We start from the raw sequence: 19,941 nt of genomic DNA on the forward strand, positions 1-19,941 counted from the left end.
TATAACTGGTTGCTATTGCTATGGACACAGATATAGCTACTCTCGCGAGATATTAGACAGGTGAGCGAGTTCCCAAGGGAACAAAGCCCCCATTACCTCATCTCGCCGACCCATCCGAGCCATCTCGACAAACCCTCCGCTCCTAAAACATTCATAAGAGCGGTGTAAGTGGTTTTTAATAAAGTGGTATTTAATCATAGGTGTCGGATTACGTGTAAATCGGCTGGTAGTGTCACCGACCAATGTGAGATCGAACATGTGTCCAAATATATATGTAGGTTTGGAAAATTCATTCTCTTTCCATAGGGGATATTTGTCTTAATCGCTTAACGACAAGCAGTTCCAAGTTCCTAAAATTACAGATCTTATAAACTTTCTATGAAAATCGAATTACACGCGAATACAATATGTAGACATTTGGAGAGCGTTTCGTTAAGGATATTAACTGTTATTCCAAACAGGAAAGTTTGTCAACGCCGTTTAAACACGCGTACCTACGGTTCAAGTAATTATTTCCATCAGTTGAACAAGTTGTTGCCAGCAGCGAGTTTCCGTTCTGACAGTTCTCTTTGTGCTACGGTAACTTTGTTGCTGGTAACGAAATTTTACTCGTTCGCGCTCAAGAATATTTATTTTAAATGAAATCGTTCAAAGAAATCGTTCGATTTGTCGGGCTTTTTATTTGGCCCCTGGCAAACATTTATACAACTTCTGCGCAAAAATGTTTCGACGATGGCAATGAATTTTGTATCGACGAGAACGACATACTTTCGGTAGATCTGTTGCCTGGATCCTTTTTATTCGCGGATCAACAAGTGAGTGATAACAGAACGAAAGGTTCCGAAGATGCAATGGTAGATGGATCCATCGACAATGCTCTAAGTGAAATGGAATATCATAGGTAAGTTTGAGAATAATAACAGACGCATTTCGTTGATCTCGTTACTTTGTTCCTTTTTAATTGCCTCCGCGCTTGGCTCGTCGAATATTAAGGCCGTAATTTCTATTTTCTAATCCGCTATATCTATTAGAAAAAGGATGAACGAATACTTATGCCATGGGTACATGGCCGAGGAAATAGCGAAGATAATGAGAGCACCTAGAGCTAAAAGGCGTCTCGATGTGGCAGAAAGAAATGATCTGTACAATTTAATGGACAATGACAATATTACTATTCACGATAAATTGTTAGCGGACGAAGGAAGTTCAAAGTACAAAAACTGGTTACAGCGGTAATTATCGAGATTGTACTTATAGTTGTATCGTACGTATATACTATACATATTATTATGGTATTGGTAAATATAAAACGGTGAATAAAATTAATTCTTTACCGACTACTTATACTTACGTGGTATTTCGTTAAAAATTTAGTTGCCGTAGAATTATAAATGATTAAAAAACCTACATCTTTTACGACAGAAGGACAACTTTGGACGATGTATATCGGCATTATGTTCCGCAGAAGAAAATAAAGAAGAAACATGGAGCTCACAACGAAAATTTCGAAGAATTCGATGGAGAAGTCACGGGTTATGCGATGCAAGCTCCTCTACCTTCTGGTAAAGTTGGCTTCTTCGATGAACAGAACGAGGAAAATGGTAAGGATCATTTTATACGATTCCGAAATAGTAACTAGCAACAGAGGATACCTTTAAAACGAGATATTCTTTCATTTTTTTAATAGATCATATGCTTTCATCCTCGTCGGGACACAATGTATTTTATGGTCCCGCTTACGGTCCCGCTTACGGTCCCGCTTACGGTCACGGTGGTGATCATTTCTTGCATCACACCGAAACTTTTCCCGCTATACACGAGGAACACTATTACACCGCTCCGATTTATCACGATCACGAAGAGGAGTACCACAAGTCTTACTACAAAGGAAAAGGAAACGAACTTTCGATAAAGGACTTCTTCGAAATTGCCCTTACAGCTCTGGCGTTTTTAGCTTTTGGATTATTCGTTATACAATTATTGATGAACGCCACGGTAGAACGTCCGAATTGTTTGATTTCTCCACAGACTACTTCTTATTATCGCTTGTTAATCCTTTTTTATCTTCCATATATATTCCTCGGGTAGACCAACATGAATACAACCATGGCCACGATGACGAATACGGCGAAACGTGTGAGAAGGAATGTCGTCGACGGGTTACCTTTATCGTACGCTAGCCACGAAGAATTGAACGAATTATCTCACAACGTTCTGAGAAGCATCGAGGCTGCTCTCGTTGCCGATACGGATTTTGGAAATTGCATTCGCAAAATTCTTTGCGAGAATAATCGACACTCCACGCAAACCAAAGATGCGCGTAAAATATGGATGCCTGTATGGAGGTAAAACGAACGATCGAGTTTTCAATTTCTAATCGTTATTATACGTATATGTCTGAGGCGTGTGCAACGAGCAACGGGAAACAAGGTTTTACATTTCGACAAATGAAAAGAACGTAAAAGCGAAAGGATTTATTTTGTAATTTATCTATCTATCATGACGTATGTTCGATAAGCATGGAATCAACCTTTTCAGTCTAGGAATGAGTTGGGTGTCCGGCAGGGTGCTGAAAAGATCTTCATGGTCGGCAACGTTGGATTCTATAAAAGCTTCCGTTCTTGGCCTAGGTGGAGCCGACTGTACACTCTTGTATCCTAACTGCGATCTCAAAAACGAAAGGATCAAAAGACGCAGAAGGCGCAGAAAGTAATTTTCTTCTTGTTTATTATTTTCTATATCGTCGTATTTTCCCGTCACGTCGAACGAATGATAAAACATTCGGTTCGATTATATATCGTTGAGATATGTATATCTTTAAAAATACTTTATACACATATCCTTATAAAAAAAAAAAAAAAGATTTATTGTCAGTACCGCAATACGACGTTGGGTCTAAAATCACAGTTTTTAACGATAACCGGTAACGCTAACGATGCCACCAGCAATTTTAAACGGCGATAACATTTTTGGCGTCACCGTTCTCTTCGGTTTTACTCGGCGACAGATTTCGTGGAACAGGTAAAAGCGAAGCGTACGTCGATCCTGATGGACAAACGTGAAAAACGTTTCTCTCTTGTTTCCCTTTCACTGGGCGTATATTCGATAGAATGGCCATCCCTTTTTTATCGTTTAAAGTGCGAAACTCTGCAATCTTAGCGAATACACGGCTGTATACAGACTTTTGCGGATACGATATTAAGGAATGCGGATTATACGATATTAACGTCGAGTTACTTGTTTGGCAGAAATTCCAATTGGTTCTCTGCAAATCACCCAGAGAATATTATACGTATTTTGCGCTGTTTTTATCGAACCGCGATATAAGAAATAATCTTGTGAGAAAGATCGTAAAATGTTCGTTAATTTCGAAGGAACTATACGAATCGACGAATGCGCGGTGCGAATAACAGCCAAATTATTTACGATCCCATTCATAAATTCGTTTGGTTCATCCTGTAACTAAGTACGATCGTGGTGTTATTACCTATGAATTTTTAGACATCATAAAATCATACAATTTACGTGTTTCGTTCAATGTAAATATCTGTGAATTCATCACCTTACAGAAATATACCAAAACGGTAACGCCACTAGGTCGTCGAAGCGCCAATTCTAACGTTTCGTATTCTTCCTTGAAACACACAACATGCAGTTCCATAGCCATACTTTGAATGAAATTTAATCGAATTCTAAATTTAGAAACTTTTACGATAAACCAAAGAAAATACGCGATACGTTTAATGGGTCGATTTAAAATAGATTTCAAACCTTGCACCATCTACAGAGTGTTCGCTGCCTTTCATTTCATTCTCGCCCCAATGAAAGTGAACTTGTGCAAACACATAGTTTCCTTCGTAGGGTCCTCCGGAAAGATAAGGACATGCCTGCGGCCATTTCGCGCTCAAAATTACTACCGACGAAATCTGATTAATACCACGAATTTTACTAGTTAACGATGGAATATTATACATGTAACTCGTATACGTATGTATCAATTATCATCCCTAACGGAATATTACCCGTTAATCCTGTATTAGTAAGTTTCAATTTTCTCGGTGCTATATCAATACCGATCCACTTCAACGGATCTAACTCGATAATTCTCATACGGGCAATGTCTAAATCGATCGGAGATTCTAACGCATGCTCGGTATCGAGTAAGTCTTGAAGCAACTTGCCATCTTGTTCGTAACTGTCGTTCGCTTCTGTTCAAATGATTAATACGCGCGATAAACAGGACGAATTGCGAAAACGTACAATAATTTACCTTACCTGTTGTTAGGCTCATTTTGTATTTAAACGAAGTTAAAACCAAGTGATTCGATTTTGATTTTTCTACAATCGAGATAAAACTTTGTAGAAGGTTCAAGTAATTGAATTTATTTAATACCAGAATATAAGATTACCTATGATCTGTTTAGATTTTTCTTGAATATATATTGATATATATATAAATATATATGGATTATGCGCGAAAGATTGGTAAATCGGACGAGCCGAAAAAATGGGTAAAACAGTTTACGACAACAGTGACAACGAGCGATGGACTTATTAGTCCGCAGTCGATATTTTCGGAAGATCGGCGTTTGGCGAATTGGCAGAGATGGTTAGACAGACGAGCGGTACAATATAAGCGCATTACGTCTACGACCGGTCGCCATCGAAACGATCAAATTCTAAATTCTTGTGAAAAAGTACGACCACTGATCGAAATGAGAAACTTGATAGATTACGCGACAGTGCCGATACCAGTTATACCCGATAAATATCGAGGTGGTACAGAATTTTGGAGGATTCCGAAAACACTGCCTAAACGTGGCCCCTGTTTGCCAGATATTACGTTTACACCGAGTAAAAAGGAGCTAAATGTGATCCCGGAATTGACGTACGTCGACTTGCCTGAATTAATCGAGAAAGAAAAAGATTTGGTCGGCTTGAAATCGAAGGAACCATCGTGGGCACGCAGTCGATACTTGAAGAGAAGAGAGAAGGAGTTGTCGAAAGAAATAGCGATGCTCGTGCCGAAACAACCAGAAACGAAAGACTTGGTAATCAGGAATTCGATACCAGCGATAAAGGAACCGTTCGCAAGAATTCCGCCGATAACAGTTTCCGATGCAGAAGGGAAAGAACGGGACGCGGGATTCCGTTGCGATCGTTATTCCGAGCAGGCGATCGTCCTGAAGATCCAAGATCGTGAAATCGTTTGGCAGAACCAAGTTTCATCGAGGCAGGAGCGCGCAGAATCAGATCCGATCACGTGGAATTTAACATTTTATGGAAAAATTAACGAAAGGACGGAGAAAGATATCGTGTTCGAGAATAAAGGAAATCGCGTAATCGTTTACCAATGGCGGGACGCAACGTTTCGATCTAACGTAATTCCTTTAGCCAAACGAACCAGTTCTTTCTTTTTCAACAAAACGAAAGGAGTTATTCTTCCAGGGCAAATTGTCAAATTGAAGATATGGTATCTTGGTATCTCTTATGTTTCTACCGAATTCTGGAAACTTACAACCGATCCGATATTGTGTTCCTCTCCGTTGGTATTTCGATTTTGGGGTTGCGCCGAAACCCCAAACGTTCTGCCAGTAAACTTTCGTCCTGTACAAATAGTCGATAAATACTTGAATCGTTGCATTCGAAATACCGCGATACGACAGATAATTAACGATATTATGGAAAATGTGAGTTTCGCTAGACATCCAGAACCGGCGTACGGTAGCCTATTTTTAGAGTCAGAACTATTCGCTATTCAAAATTCACTGTGCTTTTACAATCCGACGCTTTTGATAGAATTCCACAAGATTTACTACAATGCGACGAATCAAACGAAACACCGTTGGAACATGCTGTTGGACGATATACGAGAAATCCTATTGAAAATCAAACAAACGGAACGTAGGAATACAATATTATCGCAATTCGCCGAACTTTATAAAGAATGTTTGGAACCGTCGTTGTACAGATCCATGCGATATAACAAGTACGAAATGATATACAATTTGCTTTGCTCGTTTTTCAATTTATTCGAGATCGAAAGCGAATTAGCAAGAAACGCTTACCTCGTGAACGAATATAAAGAGACTCCCGGTACGGCTCCGCAAATGAGTTATACGATGTCGATGAACGCGTCTCAGCCATCTGTTAAGAGCAATAATTGGCGAAATAAACGAGGAAGGAAGTCGAGTATTCGTTCGCAAAACAGTCAGGTTCGGACAATTACGGAGCAAAGAACTTGCACAGTTCCCGCCGATGATTCTCTTTATAAAGAAATATTTTTTATTCGTATTTATGAACTTTTGGGAGAAACGATAACACGAATATTCGCGTCTATCGAATCGTTTGATAATTTGAACGAACGTGATAAATAAATGAACGTGAAATCGAAGGCGATAAATAAAGTTATTTAATAGAAATAACAACGATTCGCTGTTTCCTCGTATATTTTACCAGAATGTACCAGAAAAAGATAGACGCGGAACGATCGTGACTCGAAATTAACTTAAGAGATTGCTAAAAAGATTTTCCTGCATCTCAGTAATTGTATTTCTCGCCAGTTTGTCTTTATGTCGTTTCCATCTCTATCTCTCAGTCTTCGGAATTCTTTTATCTGCGAATTAATTTTAATCGGCATAGTCTATAAGTATATATCAGCGACGTTAATGCGACTCACTTCGCTGGCTCGTATCGGTATAACTACAGGAAATACAATCCAAGTGGCGCACTCTGGATATTCACCGATATTGTACGATCCTGCATAAGTATAATACTTGGTGCAATACGTTGACCAGCGCATCCACGCCAAACAGTCTACGAGAAATACGACGAAATATCAAGATATCGTCTATGATAATGCACGTATTGCCCTTCGATCACAATCTTAATGAATAATCTTACTATAACTTACTTATAACTATACTACTAACTATATTCAACTATATATACTTACTAGATGGTATTTTCGTTTCCATGTCTGGATCTAGAATATACTTCAAGTGATCCGTTATCCTTTCCAATTGCGGATTAATGCAATTACAACAATCTGGTTGGACCTTTTTTCGCGATTAGGCAAAATTTGTATAGAATAGAAAAATAGATAAAATACGGAAACTAAAGTTAGATACAAAAGTAATTTCAACATTGAAGATTCGTACTAGAAATAGGTACGCCAAAATGCAGAATCCGTCCTTATGTCTGAAACATTCTTCCACGGTTGCATATTTTCTGTTCCAGTGTACCACGTGACTTTCCATCGAATACCTTGATTGCGTAAAAATCGTATACGTAATAAAAAGGAACGTGAAGTTTAGTTTCTTCTTCTTTGTTTTACCAAGTATCGTTGATCGTGTGCTCGGCACCTTTGCAATTGTCTTCGCCCCAGTGAAAATGCACATCCATTAACTCGTATACGTCATCTGAAAGTGGTCCGCCACAAATTGTCGATGGGATTCTATTTCCAGTTAACCATATTTTTGCTAAATATTCAAAAACGCGTTAGAATTTTGAACACTCGTATATCTCATCTTATCCTAACGTTATGCAACGCTGCATCGAATAAGTTTTCCGAAATATTAAAAACTACTCGTTATTATATTGGCTACGAATATCCAATGCATATATAAACACAGACATAGACATAGATGCAGATACAGACGCAGACACAGACATAAATTCGATACTTACAATTTGTTGTCGATCAAGTTGAATATTACTATTAATTACGGAATATTGAGAAATATTTCACCATTGGTTCACCTGTAGTTCCGGTGTTTAACAGTCGTGCTTCTCCATCGTTTAACCAGTGACCATTTAAGACAAGCGGAGGATATTTGCGTTTTCGTACTAAACGATCGTCTAGATTAATCGGAGATTGACCCGTCGTTGGTAAGCCTCGAAGAAAAATTAGATTTATAAATAGGAATATTTAAGTTCGACATTTAAGTTGCCTTTGAACGACAATTCCTTAATCTTGTCTATTTTCACTGTATCAGTTTGTTTCTCTGCTTTCGAAGAGATCTCGTTAAGAGACAGTTTGCATTGGCAGGTATGTTCGGATATATTGGCGGTGCTGGCGATGTATTTCAAATTTGAATCGTTTGATCATTCACCGCGGTTTACTCCGCTGTCATTTAGGTTAGCTGAACTGGAGTTACTCAGCAGCGTTAATTATATAATACAATAGCCACCGAACCAACTATTATATATAAAATAGAATAGAACACGGAACAGTGAGATCGAAAAGGACGCGAGAATCGCTCGAACAAGGGAGGGACAAATATGCTGTTCTCGGCGTACGTGTTGTGGAGTATCGGGTAATGATGATCAGGTGGCGCGGACTATACATATATTTATGTACGTGTATGTCATATAACCTAATGAAATATTAAAAGCTCAGATTATCTTACCAATTAAACCTGTATATTCGGACATCGTTGCGAGGTAAACGGAAACTTTACGGAGTCGGTAGTGTCGTAGATTCGGACATATCTGTACGTTTACTTGTTCTTTAGAGATTGCATTATAAATGAGATATTGCGCGTGTCGTGTAGACGAGAGAACCGTGTCTCGCGTGACACATTGATAAACAAGTAAATTTTCAAATATCGTTTAAAAATGTTTAAAGCATTGTTCGCAATGTATTTCCGAAGGTAGGAAATATGACGAACAGTTAACTTCTTTTATATCTCTTGTATCATAAATTTTATACAACGAAGGATTCGGATTAAACAGAGGATTAGAATATTACTTATTCCGTTAGTTGTCATATTTTTATTTATTTTTACGAAACAAACCCGTGAAACATTTTGTAAATGATATTCACATAATAATTTGACAAGTAAATAATAAAGTAATTATTTGTCCATGCAGTATTCGTTTCTCATGTTACAGCGGTATCCGTAGCAAATAAAATTCTTCTTCTATGAAGATTTTGTTGTTGTCTACAATTTCCCGATATGTTTTTCCACTTGCCATCATAAAGATTCCTAAACGCGTCTATCTAGCGTAAAAATAAAGGATAACACGATATCGTGCGTTAGATGGAACATAGCCTACGTTTTAAATAAATCTACCTGGTGAGTGGATATTTTCGTAATAGTAGATGAAATAATCCAAATAACGCATTCGCTATATGGTGGAACGGTAAGAGAACCTGGATACGTGTAATAGCCATGAGCCCTGCACGCTTCCAACATCCAAAGCAGACAATCTATCGAAGAATAATTTTTCAAATTTTCCAAAGAACGAACATTAGTAGGAAAAGGGAAGAAGCTAATCGTTATTTTACTAAAACTCTGTTACCAGGTGGAATTTTGGTACTGCTTCCCATTCTTTTGATATTTGTCAGGTTATTAGTGATTTTTGTTAGCGAAGGATTATCGGGAATTCCAGGGCAGCCAATCACCTATTTTCGATAGTTTGCAACGTGCATGTGTACAACGTAAGTAAATCGATTGGGTCAATTATAACGAGTATCCGTACTTGCATAAGGTAGGAGAGCACCGCAATTCCATCTGGTTTGTCGAAGCACTTCTCTATCGATCCGTAACGAGTGTTCCAATGCGTTATCTGTGCCTCCATCGAGTACCTGCGGTCGATAGAATGACTTGAAACGTGTGCGGAATAACACCGTCGCGATACGCGATGAGCGCCAAGTGTTAAAGAGGTAGTCTCTAACCAGATCCCGTTTATAGAATGTTCCGCGCCCGATGAATTTTCCGGGCCCCAGCGAAATTCTACGTTCACGAATTGAAACACGTCTTTGCTCAAAGGACCACCTCGCATCGCGGGTAGCGTTCTATCGGAGAATTCTATACTCACTGAGAAAGAAGCGTTCTCGTATCCTCACAATGGAACGTTCAAACGTCTCCGATGTTAAGCGAAGAAAAATTACCTGTTTTACCCGTATTCGTCATCGTGGCTGTACCTTCGTTCGACCAGTAGTTCGTCATATATAGAGGTGGAAATTTTTTACTCCATGTAGCTGTTTTGCATAGGTTAATCGGTGATTGTCGCCATTTGGGTAACCCCGATGACGACGTCGACAAGATCGTAGTCTTGGTAGCTTAAAAAGTCGATAAGTTTGAAAATTATCGAACAATTTCAAAACATACGGCATACATAATATACGCGTCCCGATACGTACGTCTCGTATATACGTACCTATGTATTTTCTTTTCTCTTTCGACATTTCTATCCTATACAGTTCGGCGTATTTCGTGTTTCACCGAGTATCGCAAAAATTTCCATCTACATGGTCAAAAATGGGAAAGAGCGAGTGAAAAAAGTTAATTACATGTTTTGATCTTTGCCATGAACCTTGTTGCATATTAGATATCTAATTAACGTAATCGATTACATAACAAAATGGTATCTACCGTATCTTACTTGTCACGTATATTTTATCTAGCTTAATTATTATTTATTTATACATAAATTATGTTGCATATTCGCGATACAACCAAGTTATATATCAAATGTTTATTTACCATACGTGAATTATACAGATGAGATATCACTAAAACACTACACGAGGAATCATCTAATAAATAGTTGTCATCGATCGAGCACTTTCGAGGATTTTTAATTGACATAATAAACCACACGACCGCTTAATTTTTGTACTTCTCGACAATTTTCCTTGATACACATGCCCTGTTTGTCGCGTATCATACGAAACAATTCCGTCTGATTTTCCGAAATCCTCACTGGCTCTGGGAAAACGATCCAAGTAACGCATTCGTGAAACGGAAAGGTCGTGATCGAGCCCAAGTACGTGTAATAACCGGCTGTTTGACAAGCCTGTCTCATCCAGCACAAGCAATCTACGACAAAACGGAAGAATCCTTTATACGGTATATGTGAGCCATCGATTCGTCTTAAATATCCCGTTCGATGCATTTGAAACGCTATTTTAATTACTTGTAAAAGAAACGAAGGTGGCATACTTGGTGATAACTTTGTGCACGAATCAGGCTGTGTAACTTTATGCAAGTCGTCCGTGATCTTGGAAAACAACGGATGTTCGTCCCAAGTTGGAACTTGATAGGCCTGTAGAAAATAAGCGCAAATCGCGAGTCCGTCGTGTTTGTCCCAACAATTGTCGATCGTCTCGTATCTTTTATTAAAGTGTATCGCTTGCGCCTCCATCGTGAACCAAGTGCCATTCAACGTGTGTTCCGCACCTTTACAATTCGACGAACCCCATCGAAATACCACTTCCGACAGCTCGTACACGTCGTTTGCCAGCGGACCACCGCGAATCGTTGCCGCACTCCTATTACCTTCCAGCGTTATTTGAACTAACGGATCGATCGAGATTTTCAAAGAAAATTACTCGATTATTTCCTTATATTCAAGTTTCGGGATACGCGCGTATGTCGCGTTACATTTATATACTTTATCCTCGGTAATAAAAGGATTTTTGATTCTGATCATAAGCAGATCGATACTCACCTGTGCGGCCGATATTTCGCATTTTAGCTTCGCCATGTTGACTCCAGTGACCACTCATGATAAGCGCAGGGAACTTTATGCCGATTGCGTTGTTCTCGTCGATATCGACCGGGGATTGACCCCATTTTCGACGACCATCACCTTCGACCATAACGACGATAGTACGGGTCAAAAATTTTGAAGGTTACGAATTCGCAAGGATATTCTTACCTGCACACTGCATTTTATTTCATACAACGATTGTTCTCATTATTTTAGATAACGAGTCCCGATCGCACGTTATTATATGTTACGTATTATCTTATAGAACACATTTCGTACACATATTTTTACTACTGCAATTTAACTTTGCCAACTGTCAAAAAGAAATAACGTAACATCGATCGCGGTATCGAGGTCGGAACAATTAAACCGCGATTTTTCTATGAAGTTATATTCAAATAGACCGTCGTGCTCGATATCCGTCGATCCTTCATTTTGCCCGGATAGCCAGCTGATTATTTTATCGGATGTTTTCTTTAAAATTCACAAGTGAAATTCTTGTATGCGTGTATACATCTACGTAAGGAAACCTGTGCGATCGGAAATTTTACGCAGAGCCCGATGCGTATCACCCGATAAAATTTTGTCGAACGGTCATTGAACATGATAAATATATCAGCATCGGAATTTATGATCATATGTAGCAGCGTCCTCCTCGTTTGTAAGACGATTCGTCCGTTTTTCCCTACCTTATAATTTATCGTATCGCATTTATACGTGGAACCGTTCGTTACTAGTTTTGCTATTGACCGAAGTTCTGGATTGGACCCAATTATTTCCCTGGGTAGAAAACGAATGCAATTTTCCTCCGTTCACGTTCGGTTATACGGACCGCAACGGGCCCCACATGTGGAAACAGCTGTATCCCGACAGTAATGGTAGCAATCAGTCGCCAATCAACATTGCAACACAGCTCGTCGTTGTGGTGCAACCGTCCGAACCTCTTCGTTGGAACGGCTACGATAAAGGACCACTATCGACGACTATAGCCAATAACGAAAATAACGGTGCAAATTTTCCACTGATTTAACAAGCAAAATCGTTACTAACTTATTATCCGTTAAAAATGATGCACTCCTATTGCAGCTCCTGCATACCTAGTTACATACGTACATTCAAAAGTTCTCCGTATTTCAACGATATTACATCTTTTCTTCCTTTTATCAACTATGGTTAGAATGTTTGCAAGAACATTTTGTCGTCAAGAGTTTCCTTCTCTATCGTCCTTACGTTATATATATATATATTGCATTTCAAATTTGTTAAGGATCATCTCGGTCACCTTTCGATCGGTCATAATTTATCGTCTGCCGATCCTTTTAATAATCGCTATTCAATTTCCAGTGATAGTGAGCACAATGTGGGGCAACTTGAATCGACCATATATCGAAGGTGGCTGTTTGACTAACATTTACGACCTCTGCTCGATGACGTTTCATTGGGGACAATCGAACGACGAAGGCAGCGAACATACGTTGGATTACGTTCGATATCCCATGGAATTACAAGTGTGGCACATAAAACGCGGCTTTAACACACTTTTGGAGGCGATTGCTGCCAAAGAAAGCGATGGCATACTGATCATCTCGTTCTTTTTTCAGGTTAAATCGTATCTCATAGTTTTCCAAGTATCGACTAAACTCTGTATGGAAGTAGAAAAGCTACCTTTTTAATGAAACTTTATAAATTTTATAAACGATATAAAGTAGATCGAGTAAATTAAATATCGGTATCGAATTAATATTAATAGATTACGAACGCGGATAATCCTTATTTGGATCATATCGTGAGAAATCTACGGCGAATTGTTAAACCAGGGACGAAAGTGCACGTTCCACCCTTTCCGCTGCTATGGTTATTTCCACGCTTCGAGACGGATTATTATACTTACAACGGTTCTCTTACTCAGCCACCCTGCAGTGAAATCGTTACGTGGATCTTGCAACCTGAACCGATCGCTATATCATCGTCTCAGGTAAAACTATCGCTTCGTATAGTTTATAACGATTACGTATGCTCAAATATCTCGATACATTTGACACATATTAACTTTTACTGCAGATCGCGCAATTTCGACAAATTTGTTCACCGGATGGTCCTATACCGTTGAATTGTAGGCCCGTACAACGAGTGAACGACCGTAGCGTGTACTTTTATTCGTAGTATTTGTTAACAAATTACAAAATTAGCTTTATGTCTTATGCGTTTTCGCGTAGAACTATCAACACGCGTATATAGTCATTCGTGTTCCGTTAAATCTGTAACGTTTTTCTAACTATCTGTGCGTGTAAACCGATTCTTAATAAAATCAAGTACAAAGCGATATATCTTCCGTCTTTGCCGTAACGTCGATCGACATTGACGTTAGTATACGATTGTACGGAACGAACATCGCCGTTCAACCGTCTACTTCGTGGAGCTGCTTCTTCGTTTCTTCCATACGAATGATTATATTACCGGCGATGAAAATAATACGCGCGAAATATGTACAGCGCTCTTACAAAAATCGTGCAGATTCGATACGTTGTTCACCTTCTAACGAAGGAATCGTCTAATTTTCTTTAGCGGGACAATGAAATTACTTTTGTTCGCTGTTGAAAATATGACACATCGAATAAGTATTTTATGTACAGAGAGCAATAATTTTATTGTTTTTCTGTTATATTTTACGAACGCGCCAAATACTTTCCAACAAATTTTATCAGAAAATAAAGATATAACAAAGTTAAACTAGCTCGTCGCAAGTCGCATCAGGTATGTATCAGTACATATATTATCTATTTGGCACGAATTATTGTAAGATGCATGCATCCGTCTTCTTTTTCTTCTTGCGTGAACGTTCATTGCAGACACTATACCGGAGAATACGTTAGATCTCTTGTTTCTCTTTCATCTGGATACACATCCAGTTTTCTCAAGCGGCTTGCGCTGGTATTTACGTAGATGAATTTATGAATTTCAATCGCACGCACGCACGCACGCAATATATTTTATATATATTGATATCGGGTACATTCTCACTTCGATGGTGTATTTCCCCAGTAAAAAATCACAAGATATTTTGGAACATATGCGCTTGCCAATGTATAAGCGACGCGTCCACGTGGTGTGAAAAATGAGATCTTGTCAAGTGAATTTCGCAAGCAAAAAAGGGCGATGATAGACGATTCTCCCGCCGCGTTTTCTTTCTCGCTCCGCTCTTAGTTAGCACGTAAGTACATACGTATTTACAGATTCACCCGTGATACCATCTTACAGTGCGTAGGAATGCCGTGATTTGCGAAAGCGAACGTCGTTATAGAACGCAAAGTCCTATCGCAAACGTTGGTAAAACCGGAGTATTTCGTATTCGGTGTGAATAACGTTTTATGTACAGTATCGTAGATATTTCCCTCTCGTTCGAGTTCGCTACGATATTTTATAATGAGACACGCATACATGGGACGGGAATGGTTTCGAAGGTTTCGAGCAAGCGCAGCTTTCTATTATTCTACGGTAAATGTCGCAATCGTCGATTGTTTTTAAAAATAAAATCTTAAAAATCCTTTCGCCGGTGATTTCGGAGGATGTCTCGCCAAATCTCTTATGAAATCTGCTCGAAACGTCCAGGCATTATCGCGTGTATCGTTGTTCCCTCGATCGAATCGATCCGCATAACAAAATCGTTGAAACTGAACGAATGAAATTTGAAAATAACGCCGCGTCCGATTTCCTCGTAAACCCAACTAAACTGGGAACTGGAAATTGGTTTTCCTTGTGTTTCGTGCTTTTGGCATCGCCTTCTCAATCCACTTGCATATCCCTTATCGTTCGACAAAGGAAAGCCGAAGTTATTATACCGAATGTCTGAAACGTACGAACGTATCTGTGATTAGATTTCAAATATCTGAAATCTTGGGTATTCCGTGCAAACGTACTTGTATACCAGCCATTGCCATACCCAGGAATACCAATGTGAAGCTCTCGCACTGCAACCAACTTGTAACTTTCGACAGGCAGCCCTATAAAAACATTTCGTAACATAAGGAATCAACGGATGAACGTGAAACGTAAAATCGCTATTTAAGATATTTATCGTTGGTAGATTTAACGGTGAACGATAGCTGTTGCATTCTCTTTGCCCCTTCGATTCTTTCGTTAACCTGGCCGACCATACCGACGTATATGTTGCACGTACGAACGAAATATTTCTTTCTAAAATGATTAAATCTTAGAGCGAAACTCTACCTCTTTATGTCGATATCCATCGTGACCCTCTTCGTCTTCCACTTGACACGCTATTTCGTCCAATGGTTTCGGGTTTAGCCACGGTTTCTCGTTCTTCCGCGGGAAATAAGAATTTCATGAATGCAGTACGAAGAGAAAGTTCGGACTCGATCAAATTACTTACATGTTTGCTGAACACTCTCGACACGACGCTCATTGGACTTCCCGTATTTTTTACCTGCGAGATAATACGAATCATTGATTTTCATATATACAGACATACGACTTTTACTTATTTTCTAACGGTTTATATTCGCGGTTTTATTCGATGCACAAAAATGTAAAAAGATCGAGCAGTAAATAGAATTGCGGAATATTTCGATAGGTAACGTTTTATCAAGTATCTAAAAGCGTATAGGATCTGCTATTAAGGGGCTGTGCAATTATACTAGCGTAATTGAAACAGCTTTTCCGTACCTCTGTATCTTTTAAAACGCAACACGTAAGCGGAACCTGCCTCCTGTTGCCCGAAATTTGCGCGTCTCTCCACCATGCCGTGCCATTGTAGTCCCCGTATCCGTGTATTCCGCAGCAATTAAACTGTAATGGAACGATTCGTGTGCTCTTCGGACCATCGCAACGTGGCTGGATGAATGATGTACCGTGTCGTGCATTGGATGTCGCTCGGACGCGAAATAAAATTTGCATTGTGCGGCTTTCGATCTCTCGCCGCTCGTTATACATAGAGACGAACATGCGTACGAGAATTGCCTTTGAAACTTAATGGATATCTCCGTCGACCGACCGACACGACGCGATTCCACGCGACGCGACGCTACGACGTAGGGATCGTGTGAAAACGTCGTTACAGATCGTCGAGCGATTGCGCAAATTTGCAAATGTTCTCGCATTTCCGAACCTCGATAATAATTTGGCGTAATTGATTTGGCGTGGTGACGAACGGTCCAAATATCGCATCTTTCAAAGGTGCGACGCCATACGACGTACGTACGTTCGACACCAACGCAAAGAACAATACGCGAAAGAACAACTAACGAATAGTTGCCCGATCGAGCGAGAATTCGGCAAGCGGCTGCTAGTTTATGTCTTTTCCGGTGGTTAATCGATCGATCGACTAGGAGACTCGGTGATATAACCAAAGAATAATTGCGCCCGATAAACAACCTCGGTGAATAAACGATCGATCGGTGTTATTAGCAGTTTTACCTTGTATTGCGCAAAGTCGAGACTGTGGCTGAAGGGTATGTCGCTGGTCGGTTCGTGACCGTAATCCTCGGCCAATTTGTTAATCAGCCGCTCCTCCAATCCAGAAAGTATTCGAAATGTCATTAGTCCACCGACGGCAGCGGTGATGAGTTCGGTAATGATCAGTGCCACGAGCATGCTCACGTACTGGACAGTTAAAAATGTATCGTAGACCTTGGCCGTGCTTCTGTTATAGGTGTAGCGCACCAGGTGCGTCTATCGATAACTTACGGTGGCCAGTATGCATTGATTTCCATAGAGAGCAGCTCGACATCCGAAGAAACTGACCGTCAACACCGTAAAACCGAGACCGACCAAGCTACAAGCTATCAGGTTAATAGTTTCGTGCGGCGCGGCGTTGGGCACGAAAAGATTTAACAGGTGCCCTTTGCTTGGTTCCAATAGCAAGCATGCCCCTATCATCAGTACCGTACACCCAGCCAACTATCGAGTAATTTCTTTTTATATAGTTATCTACTAATACGCTACTCTCTCTACACTACCAAACCATTTTTAAGGTACTTTATGCGACCGCGATACGCAACAAAATATCGTTCACGCAACGAAATCGAACCTTCTGTTTTCTCCCTTAGACACGTTATATGCCTTTCGGTCTTGTTAGCTTCGTATACTTTGATACGGTATTGCATCTCACGGTCCAGTGACATAAAATACCCTGTGTATTTCAACGATACTGTATCTAACTAATGACGTTTAGTCGGTAGAATCGTAAAAGCTTTCGCTATTGTCAGACTTATTATCTCTACGTAAGTTTGTTAGAAAATTATTCTACGTCTCCAAACAATTATTCCTAAAGCAACGAGACATCTGTCTTTGACAATGTTACGGTGTAACACCTTTATTTTATTACGCCAAACGCTCGATATTTTTCCATTTTTTCCTTCGCTTTTCTCGTCGAAAACGTTGAACCACCAATCTTCGTTTTTATCACAAGTTTTTATTACCGCTTACTTACTGTTAACTGTTAACTCAACTTGCTAGGTGATTGACTTTATCGATATATGTATGTATCAATGGTATATTATTAGCGACGATACGCGTTCATTCTTTGTTTACGCTTTATCAGAAAATTTCCACGATTTTTTATCAAGCACCGAATTATTCCTGTTTTCATTTCCAAACGAAGAAATATTTCTAAATTGATATCGTTATTTCGTACAAATATAAAACAGAATAAAAGTACAAAAACGGTAGATACGCTGTACAAAGATCCGATCTATTCGCACGATATATGTATACATACATACATACATACATACATACATAGATATCATTTGAAGTTAAACGATTAATACTTTACCCATATCAATATGTTGAACGTAAATAGGACGAATTTCAAATACTTCATGTCGGTCGTTTTCAAGACATCAAATTAGTCATTGATCTGCAAAGATAACATCGCTTGTATCAGTTACTTTAAAATCTAGATGACTTTGACTTTACTGTAAAAATCGACGAATGCCTTTCGCTCGAATTTTTGAATATCGACGCTTTCGAACGAATTGAACATTTGTAAAGAGCGCGATCAACAACGTAAATATTAGCAGAATGAAGAATAAAGGCAAGCAGATGCTGGCGAATCTATGCGATGCGATGCGATGCGAGCGAAGAGAATTAAAACCCACCGTATCTTAAAAGAACGAGCCTTTAGAATGCCCGTGTCGCTCTAGGAACGCAATTATACCCAAAGGTGCACGATCTACCTACGCCTCGAAGCAGATTGAAGAATTACTACGAATCGGATATGCCCTGGCACAATAATATAATACCAATACGTTTCAGCTTTTCGTTTCGATAGTCGACTGTATGGCGCGAGTTAATGGGCTAAACGACGAAATGTTAAAACACCATTGCGACTAATCGGGATCAAAGGCGAAATTGTCGGATCGATGCGCGCACGGTTCATGTACGGTTCTACATATTAATATCGTACGATCACGGTAAATCCACGATTAAGCGATCACAGGCATACAACTTATCATACCAATTAATCCAAAGTACTTACACGCTTGGTAATTAATTAAAGTTGCCAGGAAAATCTCGTACAGTTGCTCGCTACACCTTCTCACGCCTCTAACGGACGAAAGAAAAATTGACCGCTTTTAATCGAAATACCACCATTGTGCGTGCTACGAATACTCAAACGAGACCTTTCACATAAATATTCATAGCTACTCTTCCGCGATATTACTTGCCATATTCCAGCCGGATCATTCGTGTAAACAGCTTTTGACGGAGGAATAGGCTGCCAGTTGCTGGTCCTGTTGATTCTCCTACTTTCTGCCGACAGCTACTCGAAACATTAGAGAAACAAGGGCGGGAAACAAAGCGTAAAAAGGCCAGCAACACCGTGGAAACAAAAACCGGAAAACCGATTTCCGATTATTCTTCTCCGTAGATCGATTCGCGAGTAGCTCACGATTCGCAACGTTCGCCTATTCACTCCCTCATTTTGTTTTTCACTTTTCTTTCGACTCCCGTTTCCCGTTATTAAATTCAAGCACGAGCACGTACAGGTTCCCGCACGCTGACAGGGTGACCAAGACGAAGTACACGTACACACAAACACACGCACGCACGCACACGCACACAGACGCGCGCGCGCGCGCGCACGGCAATCGACGGAGCGTCGTTGAAGAAAGATGCTGGTTACCGAGAAAAATCGATGTACCGATCTCACGTGCCAACTGCCGGAGTTTCCGCGAGTCTCCTCGAACGGATCTCACTGCAAACACCGATAGAGAATTCTATCGTGTACTATCGCGACGATACTGCCGAGGGTAAATGCTGCCAACTCCGACGTCATCTGCTTCGGCAGCGGTACGCTCTCTCCTTCCCACCTTTCGCTCATCTTCCGCCCTTACGTCGTCCGGTGGTTGGTCCAGATGCGGCTGCGTCGCATCGTAACAGCGCCGACGCGAGTCCTAGTCGATCCCTGCTCGTTAG

At 40.0% G+C, this 19,941-nt stretch overlaps 8 protein-coding genes across 16 annotated transcripts; 3 read left to right on the top strand and 5 right to left on the bottom strand.

The window, feature by feature from the left end:
* Positions 1 to 638: 638 nt before the first annotated feature.
* On the top strand, positions 639 to 2,729 carry LOC126924507 (uncharacterized). Its single transcript, XM_050739052.1, has 6 exons — positions 639 to 901; positions 1,032 to 1,232; positions 1,423 to 1,601; positions 1,688 to 1,995; positions 2,089 to 2,345; positions 2,539 to 2,729. Exons 1-6 carry the CDS (start codon positions 639 to 641, stop codon positions 2,711 to 2,713), a joined length of 1,383 nt encoding a protein of 460 aa, XP_050595009.1. The 3' UTR covers positions 2,714 to 2,729.
* Positions 2,730 to 2,751: 22 nt separating this feature from the next.
* Positions 2,752 to 4,291, bottom strand: LOC126924508 (putative carbonic anhydrase 3). Its single transcript, XM_050739053.1, has 3 exons — positions 4,276 to 4,291; positions 4,023 to 4,214; positions 2,752 to 3,913 (listed from the first exon to the last, which is right to left on the bottom strand). The coding sequence occupies exons 1-3, from the start codon at positions 4,289 to 4,291 to the stop codon at positions 3,741 to 3,743; spliced, it is 381 nt and encodes a 126-aa protein (XP_050595010.1). The 3' UTR covers positions 2,752 to 3,740.
* A 166-nt stretch (positions 4,292 to 4,457) lies between these two features.
* LOC126924015 (MYCBP-associated protein-like) lies at positions 4,458 to 6,426 on the top strand. Its single transcript, XM_050738038.1, has one exon. It carries the CDS (start codon positions 4,464 to 4,466, stop codon positions 6,375 to 6,377), a length of 1,914 nt encoding a protein of 637 aa, XP_050593995.1. The 5' UTR covers positions 4,458 to 4,463; the 3' UTR covers positions 6,378 to 6,426.
* On the bottom strand, positions 6,390 to 8,658 carry LOC126924045 (carbonic anhydrase 2-like). Of its 2 annotated transcripts, none has more exons than XM_050738116.1 (7): positions 8,412 to 8,658; positions 7,762 to 7,896; positions 7,337 to 7,421; positions 7,161 to 7,266; positions 6,956 to 7,058; positions 6,680 to 6,816; positions 6,390 to 6,616 (listed from the first exon to the last, which is right to left on the bottom strand). In XM_050738116.1, the coding sequence occupies exons 1-7, from the start codon at positions 8,434 to 8,436 to the stop codon at positions 6,509 to 6,511; spliced, it is 699 nt and encodes a 232-aa protein (XP_050594073.1). In that variant the 5' UTR covers positions 8,437 to 8,658; the 3' UTR covers positions 6,390 to 6,508. The 2 variants fall into 2 exon arrangements, with proteins under 2 accessions (XP_050594073.1, XP_050594072.1); XM_050738115.1 differs by having other exon boundaries at positions 7,337 to 7,481.
* A 102-nt stretch (positions 8,659 to 8,760) lies between these two features.
* LOC126924037 (carbonic anhydrase 2-like) lies at positions 8,761 to 10,314 on the bottom strand. Of its 3 annotated transcripts, XM_050738104.1 has the most exons (7): positions 10,168 to 10,314; positions 9,899 to 10,069; positions 9,683 to 9,824; positions 9,487 to 9,592; positions 9,307 to 9,409; positions 9,078 to 9,214; positions 8,761 to 9,004 (listed from the first exon to the last, which is right to left on the bottom strand). In XM_050738104.1, exons 1-7 carry the CDS (start codon positions 10,193 to 10,195, stop codon positions 8,885 to 8,887), a joined length of 807 nt encoding a protein of 268 aa, XP_050594061.1. In that variant the 5' UTR covers positions 10,196 to 10,314; the 3' UTR covers positions 8,761 to 8,884. The 3 variants fall into 3 exon arrangements, with proteins under 3 accessions (XP_050594061.1, XP_050594060.1, XP_050594059.1); XM_050738103.1 differs by having other exon boundaries at positions 8,761 to 9,000; positions 9,487 to 9,824; XM_050738102.1 differs by having other exon boundaries at positions 9,487 to 9,824.
* LOC126924038 (carbonic anhydrase 7-like) lies at positions 10,168 to 13,363 on the bottom strand. Of its 2 annotated transcripts, none has more exons than XR_007713384.1 (3): positions 11,461 to 13,363; positions 10,494 to 11,306; positions 10,168 to 10,254 (listed from the first exon to the last, which is right to left on the bottom strand). XR_007713384.1 is itself a non-coding variant. In XM_050738105.1 (3 exons), the coding sequence occupies exons 1-3, from the start codon at positions 11,609 to 11,611 to the stop codon at positions 10,588 to 10,590; spliced, it is 747 nt and encodes a 248-aa protein (XP_050594062.1). In that variant the 5' UTR covers positions 11,612 to 13,363; the 3' UTR covers positions 10,559 to 10,587. The 2 variants fall into 2 exon arrangements, 1 of the variants encoding a protein (XP_050594062.1); XM_050738105.1 differs by lacking the exon at positions 10,168 to 10,254 and having other exon boundaries at positions 10,559 to 10,829; positions 10,953 to 11,306.
* On the top strand, positions 12,106 to 13,707 carry LOC126924058 (carbonic anhydrase 1-like). Its single transcript, XM_050738148.1, has 5 exons — positions 12,106 to 12,163; positions 12,240 to 12,509; positions 12,847 to 13,103; positions 13,253 to 13,477; positions 13,564 to 13,707. The coding sequence occupies exons 1-5, from the start codon at positions 12,106 to 12,108 to the stop codon at positions 13,663 to 13,665; spliced, it is 912 nt and encodes a 303-aa protein (XP_050594105.1). The 3' UTR covers positions 13,666 to 13,707.
* Positions 13,708 to 14,121: 414 nt separating this feature from the next.
* LOC126924040 (tetraspanin-3-like) lies at positions 14,122 to 19,939 on the bottom strand. 5 transcript variants are annotated; one of them, XM_050738107.1, is made up of 10 exons: positions 19,191 to 19,939; positions 19,001 to 19,068; positions 18,296 to 18,379; positions 17,206 to 17,418; positions 16,936 to 17,121; positions 16,186 to 16,308; positions 15,893 to 15,946; positions 15,730 to 15,822; positions 15,420 to 15,503; positions 14,122 to 15,348 (listed from the first exon to the last, which is right to left on the bottom strand). In XM_050738107.1, the coding sequence occupies exons 3-10, from the start codon at positions 18,341 to 18,343 to the stop codon at positions 15,286 to 15,288; spliced, it is 864 nt and encodes a 287-aa protein (XP_050594064.1). In that variant the 5' UTR covers positions 18,344 to 18,379; positions 19,001 to 19,068; positions 19,191 to 19,939; the 3' UTR covers positions 14,122 to 15,285. The 5 variants fall into 5 exon arrangements, with proteins under 5 accessions (XP_050594064.1, XP_050594063.1, XP_050594065.1 ...); XM_050738106.1 differs by having other exon boundaries at positions 19,187 to 19,939; XM_050738108.1 differs by lacking the exon at positions 19,191 to 19,939 and adding an exon at positions 19,146 to 19,168.
* Between the last annotated feature and the right edge of the window lie 2 nt (positions 19,940 to 19,941).

Source organism: Bombus affinis, chromosome 14 (assembly GCF_024516045.1).
Source record: "Bombus affinis isolate iyBomAffi1 chromosome 14, iyBomAffi1.2, whole genome shotgun sequence".
Taxonomy (NCBI): Eukaryota; Metazoa; Arthropoda; class Insecta; order Hymenoptera; family Apidae; genus Bombus; species Bombus affinis.

Excerpts from the sequence above, each read along its gene's own strand:
- LOC126924507 (XM_050739052.1), top strand. The coding sequence starts at position 639 with ATGAAATCGTTCAAAGAAATCGTTCGATTTGTCGGGCTTTTTATTTGG. Across the intron at positions 1,602-1,687 it reads TGAACAGAACGAGGAAAATG|ATCATATGCTTTCATCCTCG; the intron begins GTAAGGATCATT and ends TTTTTTTAATAG. Across the intron at positions 1,996-2,088 it reads AATTATTGATGAACGCCACG|ACCAACATGAATACAACCAT; the intron begins GTAGAACGTCCG and ends TTCCTCGGGTAG.
- LOC126924508 (XM_050739053.1), bottom strand. Across the intron at positions 3,914-4,022 it reads TACTAATACAGGATTAACGG|TAATTTTGAGCGCGAAATGG; the intron begins GTAATATTCCGT and ends TTTCGTCGGTAG.
- LOC126924040 (XM_050738107.1), bottom strand. The coding sequence starts at position 18,343 with ATGAAGTATTTGAAATTCGTCCTATTTACGTTCAACATATTGATATGG. Across the intron at positions 15,947-16,185 it reads GCGTTTTAAAAGATACAGAG|GTAAAAAATACGGGAAGTCC; the intron begins GTACGGAAAAGC and ends ATTATCTCGCAG. Across the intron at positions 15,504-15,729 it reads ATGGATATCGACATAAAGAG|GGCTGCCTGTCGAAAGTTAC; the intron begins GTAGAGTTTCGC and ends ATGTTTTTATAG.
- LOC126924038 (XM_050738105.1), bottom strand. The coding sequence starts at position 11,611 with ATGGTCGAAGGTGATGGTCGTCGAAAATGGGGTCAATCCCCGGTCGAT. Across the intron at positions 11,307-11,460 it reads GCGAAATATCGGCCGCACAG|TTCAAATAACGCTGGAAGGT; the intron begins GTGAGTATCGAT and ends TCGATCCGTTAG. Across the intron at positions 10,830-10,952 it reads GTGCACAAAGTTATCACCAA|ATTGCTTGTGCTGGATGAGA; the intron begins GTATGCCACCTT and ends GTTTTGTCGTAG.
- LOC126924015 (XM_050738038.1), top strand. The coding sequence starts at position 4,464 with ATGGATTATGCGCGAAAGATTGGTAAATCGGACGAGCCGAAAAAATGG.
- LOC126924037 (XM_050738102.1), bottom strand. The coding sequence starts at position 10,195 with ATGTCGAAAGAGAAAAGAAAATACATAG. Across the intron at positions 9,825-9,898 it reads GACGAATACGGGTAAAACAG|TGAGTATAGAATTCTCCGAT; the intron begins GTAATTTTTCTT and ends CTTCTTTCTCAG. Across the intron at positions 9,410-9,486 it reads TGCTCTCCTACCTTATGCAA|GTGATTGGCTGCCCTGGAAT; the intron begins GTACGGATACTC and ends TATCGAAAATAG.
- LOC126924058 (XM_050738148.1), top strand. The coding sequence starts at position 12,106 with ATGATAAATATATCAGCATCGGAATTTATGATCATATGTAGCAGCGTC. Across the intron at positions 12,510-12,846 it reads AGCCAATAACGAAAATAACG|TGATAGTGAGCACAATGTGG; the intron begins GTGCAAATTTTC and ends TTCAATTTCCAG. Across the intron at positions 13,478-13,563 it reads TCGCTATATCATCGTCTCAG|ATCGCGCAATTTCGACAAAT; the intron begins GTAAAACTATCG and ends CTTTTACTGCAG.
- LOC126924045 (XM_050738115.1), bottom strand. The coding sequence starts at position 8,436 with ATGTCCGAATATACAGGTTTAATTG. Across the intron at positions 7,482-7,761 it reads GTTAAACACCGGAACTACAG|CAAAAATATGGTTAACTGGA; the intron begins GTGAACCAATGG and ends TTGAATATTTAG. Across the intron at positions 7,059-7,160 it reads TTTTGGCGTACCTATTTCTA|GTCCAACCAGATTGTTGTAA; the intron begins GTACGAATCTTC and ends TCGCGAAAAAAG.